General features: G+C 39.4%; 1 protein-coding gene across 3 annotated transcripts in view; it reads left to right on the forward strand.

The window, feature by feature from the left end:
• IPO11 (importin 11) overlaps positions 1 to 19,946 on the forward strand; it is a 229,452-nt gene that overhangs the window by 138,132 nt on the left and 71,374 nt on the right. For all 3 annotated transcript variants that reach the window (XM_033179672.1, XM_033179675.1, XM_033179673.1), the window contains one exon: positions 11,205 to 11,326. In XM_033179672.1, coding sequence (XP_033035563.1) covers positions 11,205 to 11,326 — 122 coding nt within the window. The remainder of the gene's footprint in view (positions 1 to 11,204; positions 11,327 to 19,946) is intronic.

A 19,946-nucleotide genomic window follows, 5' to 3' on the forward strand; every position in this document is an offset into this window, starting at 1 on the left:
GTATATCTACATTTGAGACAATTTTTAAAATCTTTTGGTTTATGGCTGAAAACAAATATAACTATTTCTAATATAAGGAAATCCAAAATAAGGAAGTACAAATTTTTAAATATATGTAGCTTTTCTAGAATTAGGCTAATCAGAGATCCCAACCCTTGTTTTGATAAATACATAGTGTATATTTTTTATTAGCTTATTAATTTTAATTGAAATGGGATAATACATATTTTTTAGTTCTTTTTTTTTTTTAAATTTTTAGTAGAGATGAGGTCTTGCTATGTTGTCCAAGCTGTTCTCAAATTTCTGAGCTCAAGTGATCTTCCCACCTTGGCCACCCAACGTGCTGAGATTACAGGATAACTAAAAATATTTAAGAACATAAGAGAGAAAATTAAAATGATCCAGAGGAAACATCAGAATGCCATTACTATGAATTCATTTTCTTGTTTCCATGAGGGGCCTGGTCATGTTTCCAACATTTCTTGAAATATGTGTCCTTCTTCCCTTGCATTACTTTGTGAAGATTCAATCTGAGGTCATAATGAGTAAATATTTAATCACCAAAGTTACGGATTAATCTCTTAATTTTTTTAATTGACACATAATAGTTGTAGACATTTATGGAGTACATAGTGATATTTCTATACACACGGTGTATAGTGATCAAATCAGGGTAATTGACGTATCTATCACCCCAAACACTTACTATTTCTCTGTATTGGGAACATACAACAGCCTCCTCCTCACTATTTGAAACTGTATATTACTGTTAACTATAGTCATCCTGCAGTGCTATATAGAACACTGGAACTTATTCCTCCTATCTACCTGTGATTTTTTTTTTTAATCTTTTAACCAATCTCTCTGTCTGTCCCCACTTTCCCCTTACCTTTCCCAGTCTCTAGTAACCACTGTTCTACTCTCTACTTCTTTGAGGTCATCTTTTCTAGCTTCTACATGAGAAGTGAGAACATGCAGTATTTGTCTTTCTGTTCCAGGCTTATTTCACTTAACATAATGCTCTCTAGCCTCACCCATGTTGCCACAAATGACAGGAAATCATTCTTTTTTGAGATCAAATAGTATTCGTGTGTGTGTGTGATATTTTCTATATCCGTTCATCTGTAGATGGGTGCCTAGATTAATTCCATTGCTGTAATAAAGATGAGGGAACAGGTGTCTTTTCAATACAATGACTTCCTTTCTTTTGGAGATATATATATCCAGTAGTGAGATTGCTGGATCATACAAGAGTTCAGTTTGTAGTTTTTTGAGGAAACTCGTGATGTTCTCCATAATGGCTATACTAGTTTACATTCCCACCAGTAGTGCCTGAGTTCCCTTTGCTCTACATCCTTTCTAGCATTTGTTATTTTTTGCCTTTTTCATAATAGCCATTCCAACTAGAGTGAGATGATATCTCATCGTGGTTGTGATTTGCATTTCCCTGATGACTATTGATGTTGACCCTTTTTTTGTTTTGTTTTTGAGGCAGTCTTACCCTGTCGCCTAGGCTGGAGTGCAGTGGCACGATCTCAGCTCACTGCAACCTCTGTCTCCCAGGTTCAAGCGATTCTCTTGCCTCAGTCTCCCAATTAGGTGAGATTACAGACACTCACCACCCTGCCTGGCTATGGGGTTTCACCATGTTGGCCGGACTGGTCTCGAACTCCTGACCTCAGGGGATCTGCCCACCTCGGCCGCCCAAAGTGCTGGGATTACAGGTGTGAGTCACTGCGCCTGGCCGATGTTGACCATTTTTTCACTTACCTGTTGGCCATGTGTATGTCTTCGTTTGAGAGCTGTTTATTCAGATAATTGTCCTACTTTTAAAATGGATTATTATTTTTATTTAGCTGTTGGTTGAGTTCCTTGTGTATTTCGGAAAGTAATCCTTTGTTAGATGTATAATTTGCAACTATTTTCTCCCATACTGTGCGATGTCCTTATACTCTGTTGTTTGTTGCTTTTGTCGTATGGAAGCTTTTTAGTTTGGTAGAATCCCGTTTGTCTGTTTTTCTTTTTGTTGCCTATTTTTTTGAGGTTTTATTCATAAAATCTTTTCTCTGACCAGTGTCCTGATGTGTTTTCCCTGTTTTCTTCTAGTAATTTTATATTTGTGGGTCTCACATTTTAAGTCTTTAGTTCATCTAGAGTTGACTTATGTATGTCACGAGAGCTAGGGGTCTAGTTTCATTCTTCTGCATATGGATATCCAGTTTTTCTTGCACCGTGGCTGAAGTAACTGTTCTTTCTCCATGAATATTCATGTTACCTTTTTCTAAAATCAGTTGGCTGTGAATGTATGGATTTACTTCTGGGTTCTCTGTTCTGTTGGTCTGTGTGTGTTTTTATGCTGGTACCATGCTATTTTGGTTACTATATTTGTAGTATATATACTGTATTTGTTATATATACACACACACACACACTTTTTTTTTTTTTTTTTTTGGGAGACGGAGTCTAGCTCTGTGGCCCAGGCTGGAGTGCAGTAGCAGAATCTTGGCTCACTGCAACCACCGCTTCCCAGGCTTAAGCAGTTTTCCTGACTCAGCCTCCCTAGTAACTGGGCTTATAGGCACATGCCACCATGTCTGGCTACTTTTTGTATTTTAGTAGAGACGAGGTTTCACCATTTTGGCCAGACTAGTCTCGAACCCCTGACCTCAAGTGATCCACCTGCTCTGGACTCCCAGAGTGCTGGGATTACAGGCATAAGCCACTGCACCTGGCTTATGCAGTAAATTTTGAAATCTGGTGGTGTGATGCCTCTAGTTTTGTTCTTTTTGCTCAGCATTGCTTTGGCTATTTGGGATTTTTTATGGTCCCATACGAATTTTTTTTTTCTATTTCTTTGAAGGATATAATTGGTATTTTGATAGCGATTGCATTGAATCTGCAGATTACTTTGGGTAGTATGGTCATTTTAACAGTATTCATTTCACCAGTTCATGAACATGGTATGTCTTTTTTTGTTTTGTTTTGTTTTTTACCTTCTTTGTGTTTTTAAATTCTAAAAATTTGCTGTGTTATTTAAAAATTTTTAGAGATTGAGTCTTACTGTATCATCCAGGCTAGAATGCATGGCACAATCATAGCTCACTGCAACCTCAAACTCTTAGACTCAGGTGATCCTTTCACCTTAGCTTCCCAGTTAACTGTGACTACAGATGTGTGCCACCACACCTGGCTTTTTTTTTTTGAGATGGAGTCTTGCTCTGTTGCCCAGGCTGGAGTGCAGTGGTGTAGTCTCGGCTCACTGCAAGCCCCGCCTCCCAGGTTCACGTCATTGTCCTGCCTCAGCCTCCCGAGTAGCTGGTACTACAGGTGCCAGCCACCCCGTCCGGCTAATATTTTGTATTTTTAGTAGAGATCGCATTTCACCGTGTTAGCCAGGATGGTCTTGATCTTCTGACCTTGTGATCTGCCCGCCTTGGCCTCCCAAAGTGCTGAGATTACAGGCATGAGCCCCTGCAACCAGCCCTACACCTGGCTAATATTTAAAATTTTTTGTAGACATACAGCCTTGAATATTGCCTAGGCTAGACTTGAACTCCTGGTCTCAAGAGATACTCCTGCCCCTGCCTCACAAAGCGCTGGGATTACTGGCATAAGCCACTGTGTCCAGCCACCTTCAGTTTTCTTCTATCTAGTTTTTAATTAAGAAAAAAAAATGTCATGTGAGTCCATATCAACATTTGATCTGATTAAATCCAAATGCAATCCAGTGAGATATTAAGTCAGTTAAATGTAATTTAACATTGATATATTTCTTTGGGCTGCTATTAGCTTTAAAATATTACATCATAATGCAAAAAAAAAAAAAATACATCTTATTGAGTAATTAAAATGGCTTAGATTTTGACAGGCATTATGGCAGGCACCTGTAATCCCAGTTCCTTGGGGGACTGAGGCAGGAGAATCGCTTGAACCCGGGAGGCAGAAGTTGCAGTGAGCTGAGATCACACCACTACTCTTCAGTCTGGGCGACAGAGCAAGACTCTGTCTCAAAAATAAGTAAATACATAAAAATAAATAAAATGGCTTAGCTTTGCTTATCATGTAATTAAAGTATCATGTGAGAACTACTCCAGTTACTGCTTGGTAACTTTGAAAGCAAACACATTTTAAGGTTTCAGTGGCCAGGTGTGGTGGCTCATGCTTTGTAATCACAGTGCTTTGAGAAGTCTAGGTGAGAGGATTAAGCCAGGAGCTTAAGACCAGGCTGGGTAACAAAGCGAGACTCCATCTCTACAAAAACTAAAAAAAAAATTAGAGCCCCGGAATTTGAGGCTGCGTTTAGCTATGATCACTGCACTCCAGACTGGGCAGCAGAACAGGATTCTGTCTCTAAAAAAAAGTTTAAAATTTTTTTAAAACAAAAAAAATTAAAACAAGAACTTTTTTATAAAATGAAGTTTCAGCGATTTTGGTATCACTACCAAAACAACCTACTTTGTATTACTTTTCATTGTCCTTTCCTGCAATTTCCTTTCATCTTCTTTCCATCCTCTTTTATCTTTCCTTTCCTTGCTCTCCTAGTCTTGGATACTACTTCCACTCCCCCACCCCAGATTCCTACTGTAATTCGTTTTGATTGTTTGTTGTGGCTTTTTTGTAGCTTGTGATTATTTTACAAAACTCCTACTTGATGAGGGCTCAGTATTCTTGTTAGATTTATTCACATGTCCAGCGCTTTCTAAAATCCCTTGGTGCATGAGGATCCTGTCCCCTTGAATATCTTGGGTTTTCGCCTCAGTCACGTAGATCCCATTTGAATTCTTGGCTTCACTTGTGGGTGCCCCTCAATGTGTTATCTAAACATTATTGTCAGTGTCTCTATATCCTTGATAACAACTCTGAGATGGTCATGAGCCCTGTTTTTGTTTGTTTGTTTGTTTTTCCTTTGAGATGGAGTTTCAGTCTTGTTGCCCAGGCTGGAGTGCAATGGTACCGTCTTGGCTCACTGCAACCTCCGCCTCCCAGGTTCAAGTGATTCTCCTGCCTCAGCCTCCCAAGTAGCTGGGATTACAGGTGCACGCCACCATGCCTGCCTCATTTTGTATTTTTAGTAGAGACAAGGTTTCTCCATGTTGATCAGGCTGGTCTTGAACTCCCGACTTCAGGTTATCCACTCGCCTTGGCCTCCCAAAGTGCTGGGATTACAGGGTTAGGCCACCATGCCTGGCATGAGCTCTTTCTTGCTTAGGAACTTAAAATATACCCATGGTCTCTCACTTCCCATTGACATATCATTTGTTTTTACAGTAAATCAGTAATAGAAATGTAAGGGAAATACTGTTATGCCTCCATCTATAGGCTATTGGGCTAATCCAGATCTTACAATGCCTATTTGTCCCTCTTTTTCTTCCCAATTCTATATTGTTTTCATATCAACACTTTATTGTGCTGGTACCTAGAATACATTCCTTTCCAGAATGCTGTGTTCTTATTCTGGATTAGACATTTGGTCTTCTGGATTGGACAGCTGGTTTGATATTTGTCATGTTACACTGATGAGGCTTGACTGGTTCGTATGTTTCCTGTGCTGTCCATGCTCCAACTGTGGCTGAAAAGAACTCTTAGCCCTCTCTTCTCTGCCTTCTCTCCTCAGGCTTTTACTTTTCAGTCTTTCGCTCAGCCTTCTATTTTTTTGTTTGTTTGTTTTTTCATTTGTTGGGCTAGAATTATAGTAAGTCACCTAGAACTTTATACCAAGGCTCAACGTGCTGTGGTTTTAGAAGTCTGTTCTGAATCCCTATTAAACTAATTATAAATTCTGCAGCCCAGAACTGATATTCAGCTGATAGGTGTCAATGTGGTCATACCAGTTGTTAAAATATTGACATAAATCCTGCAAATTAGCAAACCGGGTAAAAAGTGCCTTTGATAAGTGTTATAATTAATGGTATAAATTTTACTATAAAAAATTGAGCATTCCTTTTAAATATTTTAAACACATGTTTTGAATCTGCAGGAGTACAGTGAAGAAATTTTTATCAATAATAAACTATCAATAATCTGCAGTTTAGGACATCTTCTGGTATATTTAACAATTTTAAAAGTCTTCAATAACTGCTGTAAATATAGGATTCAGTGCAAACTAAAATTAGTATTTATTCCTGGAATAAAGAAACTTTTACTATTTCAACAAAAATATAGTGGCTTACTATTGGTGGTAATATAAAGTTTGGGAGTAAAGATGCTTAAGAATTATTAAGAGTTGAAGGGTCTAAATTGTATTTTATCAGAATGTCAGTTATTTTCTATTAAAGTTCCACTGGCAAAAGTAAAGAATTTTTGCAACAGTCAGGGAAAAAAGTAAAGGACCATCATGAATTGACAATAGACAGTTGTGTTTGAGATAAAAACACATTTTTTAACTGTCAAAATGAACAAAAAGCATTTAAATACTATCAGCATTTTTTCAATAACATTTACTATGTAGTTTTAATAGAATATTTGAAGGAATAAAATATTTAATAAAAACACCAGAAAATTATTAATATGAGAGTATTATTACATTCTAGATTTGTTTCCGACATCTTAGAAAACTTGTATAGGTATACTTGATATTGTGAGTTTGGTTACAGACTACCACAATAAAGTGAGTATCTTCATAACATAAGTCATACAAATTTTTTTAGTTTTCCAATGCATATAGTTATAATGACACTATACTGTAGTATATTAATAGTGTGCAGTGGTACTATGTCTAAAGTAACAATGTATGTACCTTAATTAAAAATAATTTATTGCTAGAAAATTTTAGTGATCTTCTCAGCCTTGAGTGAATAATGTTTTTGCTGGTAGATGGTCTTGCCTTGATAGTGATGACTGCTGGCTGATCAGGGTGGTGGTTGCTGTAGGTGTGGGTGGCTGTCACAGTTTCTTAAAATAAGACAAATGACGTTTGCTACATCAATTGACTCTTCCCTTCACGAATGAGAGGATTGACTCCAGTTTTGACAAAAATTCTACTGAAGACTAAATGGTCCTCAGAGAGCAAGAAAAGGAAAAATAAAAGAGGATGGAAGGAAGTTGCAGGCAAAAGATAAAGAACAGTAGGTTGTTTTGGTAGTGATAACAGAATCACTGAAACTTCATTTTTTTAATGTTGACGATGGACTATTTGGTCCTCAGTAGAAATTCTGTCACAATTGGAGTCAGTCCTCCCAGATTCTGCTGCTTCTTTTTTTTTTTTTGAGGCGGAGTCTCGCTCTGTCGCCCAGACTGGAGTGCAGTGGCGCAATCTCGGCTCACTGAAAGCTCCGCCTCCCGGGTTCCCGCCATTCTCCTGCCTCAGCCTCCCAAGTAGCTGGGACTACAGGCGCCCGCCACCACGCCTGGCTCATTTTTTGTATTTTTAGTAGAGACGGGGTTTCACCGTGTTAGCCAGGATGGTCTCGATCTCCTGACCTCGTGATCCGCCCATCTCGGCCTCCCAAAGTGCTGGGATTACAGGCTTGAGCCACCGCGCCCGGCCTCTGCTGCTTCCTTATTAAGTTTATGTAATATTCTAAATCATTCGTTGTTATTTTAGCAGTGTTCACAGCATCTTCACCAGGAGTAGATTCGATCTTAAGAAACCACTCTTTGTTTTTGTTTTTTGCTCATCCGTAAGAAACAATTCCTCATGGCTAGGCGCGGTGGCTCACGCCTGTAATCCCAGCACTTTGGGAGGCCGAGGTGGTGGATCACCTTAGGTCTGGAGCTTGAGACCAGCCTGACCAATATGGTGAAACCCTGTCTCTACTAAAAATACAGAACTAGCCAGGCATAGTAGCACATGCCTGTAATCCTAGCTACTTGGGAGGCTCAGGCAGGAGAATTGCTTGAATCTGGGAGGCGGAGGTTGCAGTGAGCTGAGATCCCGCCATTGCACTTCAACCTGGGCAACAAGACTGAAACTCTGTCTCAAAAAAAAAAGAGAAAAACAACTCTTAATCTGTTCAAGCTTTATCATGAAATTGTAAAACTTTAATCACATCTTGAGGTTTCACTTCTAACTGTAGTTTTCACTATTTCCCCCATATCTGCAATTATTTCTCCAACAAAGTCTTGAACTCCTCAAAATCATCCATCAGAGTTGGAATCAAGTTCTTTCAAACTCCTGTTAATGTTGATGTTTTGACCTCCTCCCATGGGTCACAAATGTTCTTAATAGCACCTGGAATGGTGAATTCTTTCCAGAAGGTTTTCAATTGACTTTGCGTAGATCCATCTGAAAAATCACTGCCTATGGTAGCTATAGCCTTATGAAATGTATTTCTGAAATAATAAGACTGAAGTTTGAAATGACTTCCTGATCCATGGGTTGCAGGATAGATGTTGTGTCAGCAGGCATACAAACAACATTAATCTCCTGTACATCTCCATCAGAGCTCTTGGGTGACCAGGTTCATTGTCAATGAGCAGTAATATTTTGAAAGAAATCTTTTTTTCTGAGCCATAGGTCTCAACAGTGGGCTTAAAATAGCAGCAAACCATACTGTAAGCAGATATGCTGTCATCTAGGATTTGTTCCATTTAGAGAGCTCGGGCAGAGTAGATACAGAGTAATTATTAAGGGATTTAAGATTTTTAGAATGGTAAATAAACATTGGCTTGAACTGAAAGTCACCAGCTACATTATCTCCTAATAAGAAAGTCAGTCTGTGGACACGTTGATGTTTTGAACCCAGTCCCTGACTTCTCCTCCCTAGGTGTGAAAGTCCTGGATTGCATCTTCTTCCAGTAGAAGGCTGTTTCATTTACATGGAAAACCTGCTGTTTAGTGTAGCCACTTTCCTCAGAGATCTTAGCAAGATCTGAATAACCTGCTGCAGTTTCCACATCAACACTTGTTGCTTCACCTTCCACTTTTATATTATGGAGGTGCTTTTTTTTTGTTGTTATTGTTGAGACAGAGTCTGGCTCTGTCACTGAGGCTGCAGTGCAGTCACGTGGTCTCGGCTCACTGCAGCCTCCGCCTCCCGGGTTCAAGCAATTCTCTGCCTCAGCCTCTCAAGTAGCGGGGATTACAGGCACCCACCACCACGCCTGGCTAATTTTTGTATTTTTAGTAGAGATGGGGTTTTACCATCTTGGCTAGGCTGGTCTTGAACTCCTGACCTGTAATCCACCTGCCTTGGCTTCCGAAAGTGCTGGGATTTCAGGTGTGAGCGACCGCACCCAGCCGGCTTCTTTTATTAAACCTCATGAACCATCCTCTGCTATCTTCACACTTTTTTTCTGCAGCTTTCTCCCCTCATTCAACCTTCATAGAATTAAAGAGAATTAGAGCCTTGTTTTGGATTAGGCTTTGGCTTACGAGAATGTTGTGACTGATTTGATCCTCTATGCAGACTAATGGAACTTTCTCCATGTCAGCAGTAAGGCTGTTTTGCTTTTTTATCATTTATATGTGCACTGATGTAGCACTTCTAATTTTCTTCAAGAACTTTTCCTTTGCATTAACAGCCTGTTTGGATCAAGAGGCCTTTCAGCCTATCTCAGCTTTTGACATGTCTTTCTCATCACGCTGAATTGTTTCTAGCTTTTGGTTTAAAGTGAGAGATGTGTGACTACCTTTAACTTGAACACTTAGAGGACATGGTAGGATTATTAATTGGTCTAATTTTTTTTTACAGGGGGTGGATGGAGTCTCATTCTGTCACCCAGGCTGGAGTGCAGTGTTGCGATCTCGGCTCACTGCAACCTCCACCTTCCAGGTTCAAGTGATTCTCCTGCCTCAGCCTCCCAAGTAGCTGGGACTACAGGTGCATGCCACCACGCCCAGCTAATTTTTGTATTTTTAGTAGAGACGGGGTTTCACCATGTTGGCCAGGATGATCTCGATCTCTTGACGTCATGATCTGCCCACCTCATCCTCCCAAAGTGCTGGGATTACAGGCGTGAGCCACCACGCCTGGCTGATGTACTTTCAATCTGTGTGATCAGTACGCTTGATGGCATTTTACCTCATAGATCCTATAGAGACAGAACCAGTAGAGTGTGTGTTTGCAAAAGGGCCATGTATTCAAAATGGCTCTTAAATGCTGAAGGGCCCTAGAAAGCAGAGAACAAGGTAGACTAGTGCAGTTTGTCAGCAAAGGATGTTTTACTGGGAGAACTGAGAGCAGAAGGTGGCAGCAAGATAGGTAGATATTCGCACTGCTACTTCCAGACCCTCAGGTTTATTATATTTTATAGGGAATTGGTGTATGTGCTCTTGGCAAGACAATTAAAGGTCCTTACACTAGGGACAGTAAATAAAGCAGAAATCAGGAGGCCTTCCTAGGACTAGGACTAATCAGAAGCCATCATATTGGATTAGCATTCAAGATGGAGTCATTTTTGTCTCCACAGTTAGATTAAAGAATTGGCATACATAATTGTGGGGCTGGTAAGTCTGAATTTTGTATAGCAGGCTGGAAACTCAGACAGGATTTCTGTTACAGTCTTGAGGCAAAATTTCTTCTTTCCTGGGCATACTGTTTTTGCTCTTAGGGTTTTCAATGAATTGGTTGAAGCCCACTCACATTATCTAGGGCATTTTCCTTTATTTAGCATCAACTCATTGTAAATGTTAATCACATCTACGTAATACTGTCACAGCAACATCTAGCCTAGTGTTTGACCAAACAACTGATCACCTTAGCCCAGCAGAGTTTATACATAAAATTAGCCATCACATTCTGTATTTTGTTGATTTGTTTTAGCATCATTTTTAGTGTAGCATGCAAATGTCTTAGGAAATAATTCATTTGTTTTCCTTTGAAACTCTGCAGTTTGAGGTTGCAACTTGTCCTCTCCTCTGAGAGTAGCAGCAAATTAGTCTAGCAAATTAGAGAACATTGAACAATAATCATCCAGTTGAATAAACTATAATCTAAGTACAAGTTGACAATTTTGAAAATGTGTTTTTCATTGTACCTGATTGGCAGTGATTTATTAAATGATATTACTAAAATCACTCATGGGCTACTTACATGTTTTGAATAAGTCTACTTAGCTCTCGGGATTAATTAGAGTCAGTTTCTGGTTATGCTCAAATTATCAGTTTCCAGCTCATGACTTACCCCCAGTTCGGATATTCCACTTCTGTGGTTTACTATAATTGAATTTTAACCGTGACTTATGAGGCTTTAGCTTTTAAAAGTATTTACCCACAAGTAAAACATATTTTAGGTATTTTGAGATGCCTTCTGCTCTTATTTCAGATGGACCAGCTTTTGGGAAATATGATTGAAATGTGGGTCGATCGAATGGACAACATTACTCAGCCTGAAAGAAGGAAACTTTCAGCTTTGGCTTTGCTCTCTCTTCTGCCATCTGATAATAGGTGAGGAAATGTTTTATTAAAATTTGTTTCAAGCATCAAAATGTAAACACTATTTTTGGCCATCAGTATGGCTGTGTGTTGCTAGGCAGTGTTACTTTTTTCTATATGGATGTGAATTTTGTTAGCTGATGATGATGTGGTAAGTGTTGATCCAGATCCAGAAAGCACTTAGTGGGATAGGTACTCTTGGGACTGTGGATGCTCTAGTTTATTTTGGTTGTATTCATTTTACAAATTTATTTTGTTCTTATCTGAATTTCCATTTTTTATAATAACTATTAATAACTATGTTTTATTAGACTAATCTTCAGTCCTCTTTTTACATAGATATATTAAATATCTAACATTTCAAAGTCAATAGCACTTCATAAAGTGTGTTATAAAGTATGTTAATTGAAGAGTATTATTAGTTTTGTTTTCTTTTTATTTTGGATTATTTATAAGGAAGTTTGCAAGTTGTTTTTTTCTTCTAAAAATTCTCACTCCCGTAAAGCAAATACAAAATGCTTTGGTTTGGTCATTTAAAGAAGAGTATATTTCTTCGTTTCAATTCCTATTTTGTGGAGCTTGGCATGAAATGCTTTTAAAAATACGTTGACAGTCAGTACTTAGTTCTCATTCACACTGTGTAGATTTTTTAAAGTGATGGCAGGTATATAAATAACATAGAGCTTGATTGGTGAATCTTCCTCATTACATTTTCTGGACAACTGCACATGGATGTGGTATGGGACATTGTTTATACTTTTGGCTTAGTCGGTTTGATTGAGCTTCATATCATTGCACACACCTGGAGTCCCCTTCTTTTTCATAGCAAATTTTTGAAATTTTAGTGCATGGTCAGCACATTTCTTGAAACTCACTTCATGGATGCACTTATGAATGTTGGTGGTATATTCTCAGGTCACCACCTTGTTAATGGCATGACAGCCCTTTTTGCTGCCCTTCTGTATCAAAGCCATTATGCTGGGCCCCTATTTTTTTTTTTTTTGAGACGGAGTCTTGCTCTGTCGCCCAGGCTGGATTGCAGTGGCCGGATCTCAGCTCACTGCAAGCTCCACCTCCAGGGTTTACGCCATTCTCCTGCCTCAGCCTCCCGAGTAGCTGGGACTACAGGCGCCCGCCACCTCGCCCGGCTAGTTTTTTTGTATTTTTTTTAGTAGAGACAGGGTTTCACCATGTTTTTTTGTACTTTTAATTCTAAAGGCTTAAAAGCAGATCTCAGGGCTTGATGCTGTGTTAAAAGAATAATGGTACTACATTAGATCTTTATGTCTTAGGGCAGCAATCCCCAGCCTTTTTGGCACCAGGGACCTGTTTTGTGGAAGAAAATTTTTCCATGATCTGGGGGAGGGGAAGGGAATGTTTTCGGGATGAAGCTATTCCACCTCAAATCATCAGACATTAGATTCTCATAAGCAGTGTGCAACCTACATCCTACATCCCTCGCATGCACCGTTCACAATAGGGTTACCGCTCCTATGAGAATCTAATGCTGCCACTGATCAGACAGGAGGCGGAGCTCCTACGGTAATGCTTGCTTGCCCTCTGCTCACTTCCTCCTATGCAGCTTGGTTCCTAACAGACCATGGACTGGTACCAGCATACGCATCCTAGTGATAAATTAGTAACATAAGTCCAGTTTTAGAAATCCTTATTTGTTCTTTATGTATTATTTACTTCTACTATGGTAATTTGTATTAAGGATATATATAATTATTTTATCTCAACATCATAACAATAGATAATACTTACCAAATGCCATATACTTTCCTAAGTGCTTTATGTTGATAATTTAATTCTTTAAACAGCCTGATGAGGTATAGACATGATTATCCCTTCTCACAGAACAAACAATTACTTGAAAAAAGGAACATTTCTAAGGTAAGAGATCTAGCATTTGGCATGGTATAAGCCAGTTTGAACCTGGACTGCTTCACACCAGGAATGCCTCTTTTAACCACCAGATGATATTTCTCCCCAGGTGGACAGGCACAAGGTGAACAGATTTCCTCTCTATGAAATGGTGTGGCATCTTATTTATTTTTGATAAATAAGCCGAATTTAAGCTACCTACATTTTAACTTACTGGTGTTTCTCTCAGTGGAAAAAAAGTGACATGAAAATTATTGAAGTTTTTAATATTGAAATGTTAAAGAACATAGTCTTTGGTAGTAGTCAGCACTCTAAATGTTTGTTAGATAAATTAATGAATGGAAAAAAATGAGTTAATAAGACATGTTAGAGTTTTCTCCAAGATAAAGTACTGAGATTATTGAAAGAAAGCTAGAAATGGTAGAGGTTAAGTTTAGAAAGATATCTAATTGTATCAGAAAAATTTGTTTTACATTTTTAATGAGAGTACTGTTTGCTTCGACATAAAATATTATGTAAGTGTGTGGTTGTTCAGAACTATTTTTGACATGTAAGTTGTGGAAATTTCATATAGGTTGAGTATCCTTAATCCAAAATGTTTCTTTCAGATTTTGGATTTTTGGGATTTTGAAATATTTGCATATATGCAACAAGATATTTTGGGGATAGAACTCAAGTCTAAATGTGAAATTTATATTCCATATACACCTCATATAGTCTGAAGATAATTTTGTACAGCATTTTAAATAATTTTGTATATGAAACAAAGTACTTGTATGAAGTTTTCCACTTGTAGCAGTATTCTGACACTCAAAAAAATCTCAGATTTGGGCCATTTCAGATTTTTGGATTAGGGATACTCAATCTATAGTTGGCATCTGTAAGAAAAATTAATACTTAGACTGGGACTTAAGTCATCTTATATAAATTGAGGGATAGGACTTTATTAAGACTCAAATTTCTCTTAAACACTGGAATTTTAAATTTAAAAGTTGTGAGGTGCCTTGTGATGGAAGATCAGATACAATTTTTGTTTTTAAAATGAAATACAAATCTGATGGGCACTAGCAAACTCACGTCATTTTAAGGGTACTGAGAAAGTCTTGAATAATGTGGTACTAGAATTTTTTTTTTTTTTTTTTTTTTTTTTTTTTTTTTTTTTTTTTTTTTTTTGAGACGGAGTCTCGCTCTGTCGCCCAGGCTGGAGTACAGTGGCGGATCTCAGCTCACTGCAAGCTCCGCCTCCTGGGTTCAGGCCATTCTCTGGCTCAGCCTCCCAAGTAGCTGGGACTACAGCGCCCGCCACCTCGCCCGGCTAGTTTTTTGTATTTTTAGTAGAGACGGGGTTTCACTGTGTTCGCCAGGATGGTCTCGATCTCCTGACCTTGTGATCCGCCCGTCTCGGCCTCCCAAAGTGCTGGGATTACAGGCTTGAGCCACCGCGCCCGGCCAAGGTACTAGAATTTTAAAGAATAATGATTTAACTTCATAATATCCTTAATAGACTAGTGATGAAACATTGATACAGAAAATCGGCATCAACCTGTAACAATCTGAAAAAAAAAAAAAAAAACACCTTTATTGCGCTAGAAATTTGGCTCATAGTAATTGGCTTGTGACTTAGGAAGATTTAGTCACATGCTGTAGTGGAACGTGCTGATATTCAAGTCAGCAGTATTATTGTCTCCTATTTGTAACCTTTCTTCTAGTTAACTACATAGTTGTTGGAGTTTGGGGAGATTTTTCCTCTTTTGCATCCCCAATGATGATTTCTTATTTTTCTACCTAATATTGATTTCCTATTCTTGTGTTTCTTTTAGATTTTGCAGCATACCATTTCTTTTTCCCAAAATAAGGCATGTCTAAAGTATGATGTTGATGATTTTAAAAGTCAGGCTAAATTGGGAAATGTCATTTTTTCCTCCTTTTATTATGATGGCATTTGGGTCCAGTTGATTATTTTTTGTGGGAGGGTGTCTTGTGCATTGTAGGATGTTTAGCATCATCCCTGGCCACTACCTACCAGATGCCAGTAGCATTCTCCCCTTCCTCCCCTACTCACGTCACGACAATTGAAAATATCATCAGACATTGCCATTAGATATCCCTGGGGACAAATTGCCCCCAATTTAGAACCACGACTCTAAAGAATGACCATTTGGGAAATGGTTAAACTCTTTTACTCTAATCCACTACTTTTGGCTTAGAAATTTGGTATAGACTACTTTAGGACCACACTCAAATCCCAGGGCCACCAGTCACTTGCTAATAACCATGGTCAAGTTACTTAACTCCCTGTGTCTGTTTCCTTGTTCTTAAAATAGGGGTACTAATAGTATCTTTCTAATGAGGTTGTTGTAAGGATTAAGATTGAGTTTACATATGTAAGGTCAAACTGTCTACATAGATGGAATTAGCTGTCCTTATTTCATCCCCTTCTTTTTCTCATCCATGTAATGCAGTACCTAATTCTAAAAGATGATTTGAATGGGAAAGATATATTTTTGCATCTGAAATACATAGTAAGTTTTGTATTAAGAAAATGAACCTAAAGAAATAACCAAATTCAGGCCAGGCTCAGTGGGCTCATTCCTGTAATCCCAGCACTTTTGGAGGCTGAAGCAGACAGATCACTTGAGGTCAGGACTTTGAGACCAGCCTGGGCCAACATGGTGAAACCCTATCTTTACTAAAAATACAAAGATTAGTTAGGTGTGGTTTCACATGCTTGTAATTCTAGCTACCCAGGAGGCTGAGGCAGGAGAATTGCTTGAACCCGGGAGGCAGAGGCTGCAGTGAGCCAGTGTGCGCCACTGTGCTCCAGCCTGGGCAACAGAGTGAGACTCTCTCAAGAAAAACACAACAAAACTGATGACAACTTTAATTTTGATTATGAAGAAAAGAAACTAACACCATACACTCTTTACATCATTCCCCCACATTTTGATTTTTTGATGTCTCAGTTTACATCTTTTTTATATTGCCATTTCTTAACAAATTATTGATTTTTCTTTTTTCTTATTTCAATTGCCTGGATACAAGTACAGAACGTGTAAGTTTCAGCCCATCATCTAGGTTTTAAGGTCCGCATGCATTAGCTATTTGTCCTAATGCTCAACCTCCCCTCGCCCCCCACCCCCACAAACTGGCCCCGGTGTGTGGTGTTCCCATCCTTGTGTCCACGTGTTCTCATTGTTCAACTCCCACTTATGAGTGAGAGCACGCAGTGCTTGGTTTTCTGTTCCTGCGTTAATTGCTGAGGACGATGGCTCCCAGCTTCATCCATGTCCCTCCAAAGACATGATCTCATTCCTTTTTATGGCTGCATAGTATTCCATGGTATATATGTACCACATTTTCTTTATCCAGTCTGTCATTGATGGGCATTTGGGTTGGCTCCCATGTTTTTGCTATTGTAAATAGTGCTGCAAGAAACAACATATACATGTGTCTTTACAGTGGAATGATTTGTATTGCTTTTGGTATATACCCAGTAATGGGATTGCTGGGTCAAATGGTATTTCTGGCTCTAAATCCTTGAGGAATTGCGACACTGTCTTCCACAATCATTGAACTAATTTACATTCCCACCAACAGTGTAAAAGTGTTCCTATTTCTCCTCAGCCTCTCCAGCATCTGTAGTTTCTTGACTTTTTAATAATTGCCGTTCTGACTGGCATGAGATGGTATCTCATTGTGGTTCTGATTTGCATTTCTCTAATGATCAGTGATGTTGAGCTTTTTTTCATATGTTTATTGGGTGCATAAATGTTATTTTTCTTATTAATAGTTTCGTTTTGGCTAGGCACGGTGGTTCATGCCTGTAATCTCAGCACTTTGGGAGGCCAAGGCAGGCAGATCACTTAAAACCAGGAGGTCGAGACTAGCCTGGGCAACACGGCAAAACACCATCTCTACTGAAAAACAATTCAGAAAATTAACTGGGTGTGTTGGTGCATGCCTATAATCCCAGCTACTCCAGAGGTTGAGGCGCAAGAATCACTTGAATCCGGGAGGCAGAGGTTGCAGTGAGCCGAAATCGTACCCCTGCGCTCCAGCCTGGGTGACAGAGCTAGACTCTGTCTCAAAAAGAAAAAAAGAGTTTTGTCTTTGTCTTTATAATTCATAAAGATATGGGTGATATACTCGCCACAATTAGAGTATTATTTTGAATTTTTGTCTGTGTAGTTTAAAAAGAATTTTTTTTTTTTTTAAGTGGCAGGGTCTAGCTTCTATTGTTCAGGCAGGCCTTGATCTCCTGGGCTCAAGTGATCCTTCCAACTCAACCTCCTGAGTAGCTGGGACTACAGGCATGGACCACCATAGTTGTGTAGTTTACCTTTACCAGAGAATTTTATCCATCCAGATGTTTTCTTGTTACATTTTACCACTGTTAGCAGTTTTTGTAAGACAGGCCTGTGGTGATGAATTCCCTCAGCTTTTATCTGTCTAAGAAAGTCTCTATCTGTCCTTCATGTTTGGAGTATATTTCTGCTAGTTACAGTATTCTTGGTTGCCCCTTTCTTTCCTTCAGTACTTTGAATATGTCATCCCTCCTGGCCTGGAAGATTTTCACTGAAAAGTCTGCTGCCAGCTGTGTTGGAGCCCCTTTATATGTTACTGGTTTTATTGCTGCTTTTAGGATCCACTCTTTGTGACCTTTGAGAATTAGATTATTATATATATGTCTTGGAATTGTCTTATGTGGGTTGAATCTCCTTGGTGGTCTTTGACCCTCTTGTCCCTGAATATTTATATCTTCCTCTGGATTTGGAAAATTTTCTATTATTATTATTTTTTTACTATTTCTACGCCTTTCTCTCTCCCTCTTGAAGGTCAGGGACTCTCACATTTGCTTTTTTTTTTTTTTTTAAGATGGAGTTTCACTCTTGTTGCCCAGGCTGCAATGCAATGGCACGATCTCAGCCCACTACAACCTCTGCCACCTGGATTCAAGCAATTATTCTGCCTCAGCCTCCCGGGTGGCTAGGATTACAGTGATATACCATCACACCCAGCTAATTTTGTATTTTTAGTAGAGATGGGGTTTTGCCATGTTGGTCAGGCTGGTCTCGAACTCTTGACCTAAGGTGATCCACCCACCTCAGCCTCCCAAAGTGCTGGGATTACAGTTGTTAGCTACTGCACCTGGCTACATTTGGTCTTTTGATGCTGTCCTATAGATCTCATAAGCCTTATTCATTTCTTTTCAGTTTTTCTCCTCCTTTGATTGCGTTTTCTTCCTTTTTCTCTTTTGACTGATTGATTGATTGAGACAGGGTCTTACTCTGTTGCCCAGGCTGAAGTGCAGTGGCATGGTCATGGCTCACTGCACCCTCAACCTCCTGGGGTCAAGCGATCCTCCTTCCTCAGTCTCCCAGTTAGCTGGGAGTACAGGTGCATACCACCACACCTGGCTAATTTTTGTATTTTTTGTAGAGATGGGGTTTTGCCATGTTGCCCAGTCTGGTCAGACACCTGAGCTCAAGCTATCCACCCATCTCAGCCTCCCAAGTGCTGGGATTACGGATGTGAGCCACCACACCCAGGCTGACTGTATTTTCAAATATTCTGTCTTCTACCTTACTGATTTTTTTCTTCTGCTTGATCAGTTTTGCTGTTGAGATCCTCTAATGTATTTTTCAGTTTGTCCGTTGTTTTTTCACCTCCAGTATTTCCGTTTGATTTTTTAAAATATAAAAATGCAAAAAATTTGCAGGGTGTGATGTTACACATGTGTAATCCCGGCTACTTGGTAGGCTGAGGCAGGAGACTCACTTGAACCCAGGAGGCAGAGGTTGCAGTGATCCAAGATCGTGCTACTGCACTCCAACCTGAGCGACAGAGTGAGACTCTGTCTCCCCTCCCCCCCAAAAAAATTCAATATCTTTGTTAAATTTTTTGGTAAAGTTTCTGAACTGATTTTCTGTGTTTTCTTGAAATTTGTTGAGCTTCCTTTTGAATTCTTTGAAGGATTGCACATCTCCATCTTTTCAGGATGGATATTTCATCTTTTCAGGATAGATAGTCTGATAAATATGAAATGAGATCATATTTAGCTGAATGTTCTTGATGACTTGTAGAGGTATGTCAGTGTCTGAGCCTTAAAGAATTAGGTATTTTTCCCTGTCTTCACAGCCTGGCCTTGTTTGTACCTGCCCTTCTTCAGAGGGTCTTCAGGAATTCAAAAGGGACTGACTGTTCACTTCCCTAAGCCTGTGGACACTGCAGCTATTTCAGCACTAGAGAATGCCCTAAGGCCAGGTGTGCTGTTCACCAGCCTGAGGGACTTGAGAATTCCTAGGGTTCCCAGGCAAAGGCCTTTGCTTACTTTTCTCTCCCCTTGTATGCGAGGAGTTTCTCTTTGTGCTATATACTGTTGGGAGTTGGACCCAGTACTGTGATTTATTGTGGGTAGTGGGGAGAGGAGAGGGGTTCTGGTAGCAGCTTTCAAGGCAGAGCTGTCGGCATACTTCCTTCTCTGTCTCCCCCAAGCACACAGCTTCTCTCTCTGCCGTGTACTGCCTGGAGTTGTGGTAGGAGTGGTGTAGGCAGTGAAAGACTGTTCTTTCTTCCCCTTTCAATTTGCCCTTTCTTGTTTTATGCTAAAACCAGCTACTATGATCTCTCACCTGGTTTCTTTAGCTCTTGTGAAGGTATTTTCTCGTTTGGATAGTTCTGCAGATTATTCTGCAAATTGGTCTTCCAGTGGAGGAATGCAAGGAATTGGTCATTGGAGGGTTCT

This window comes from Trachypithecus francoisi, unplaced genomic scaffold, assembly GCF_009764315.1.
Source record: "Trachypithecus francoisi isolate TF-2019V2 unplaced genomic scaffold, Tfra_2.0 Lachesis_group2, whole genome shotgun sequence".
Classification (NCBI taxonomy): Eukaryota; Metazoa; Chordata; class Mammalia; order Primates; family Cercopithecidae; genus Trachypithecus; species Trachypithecus francoisi.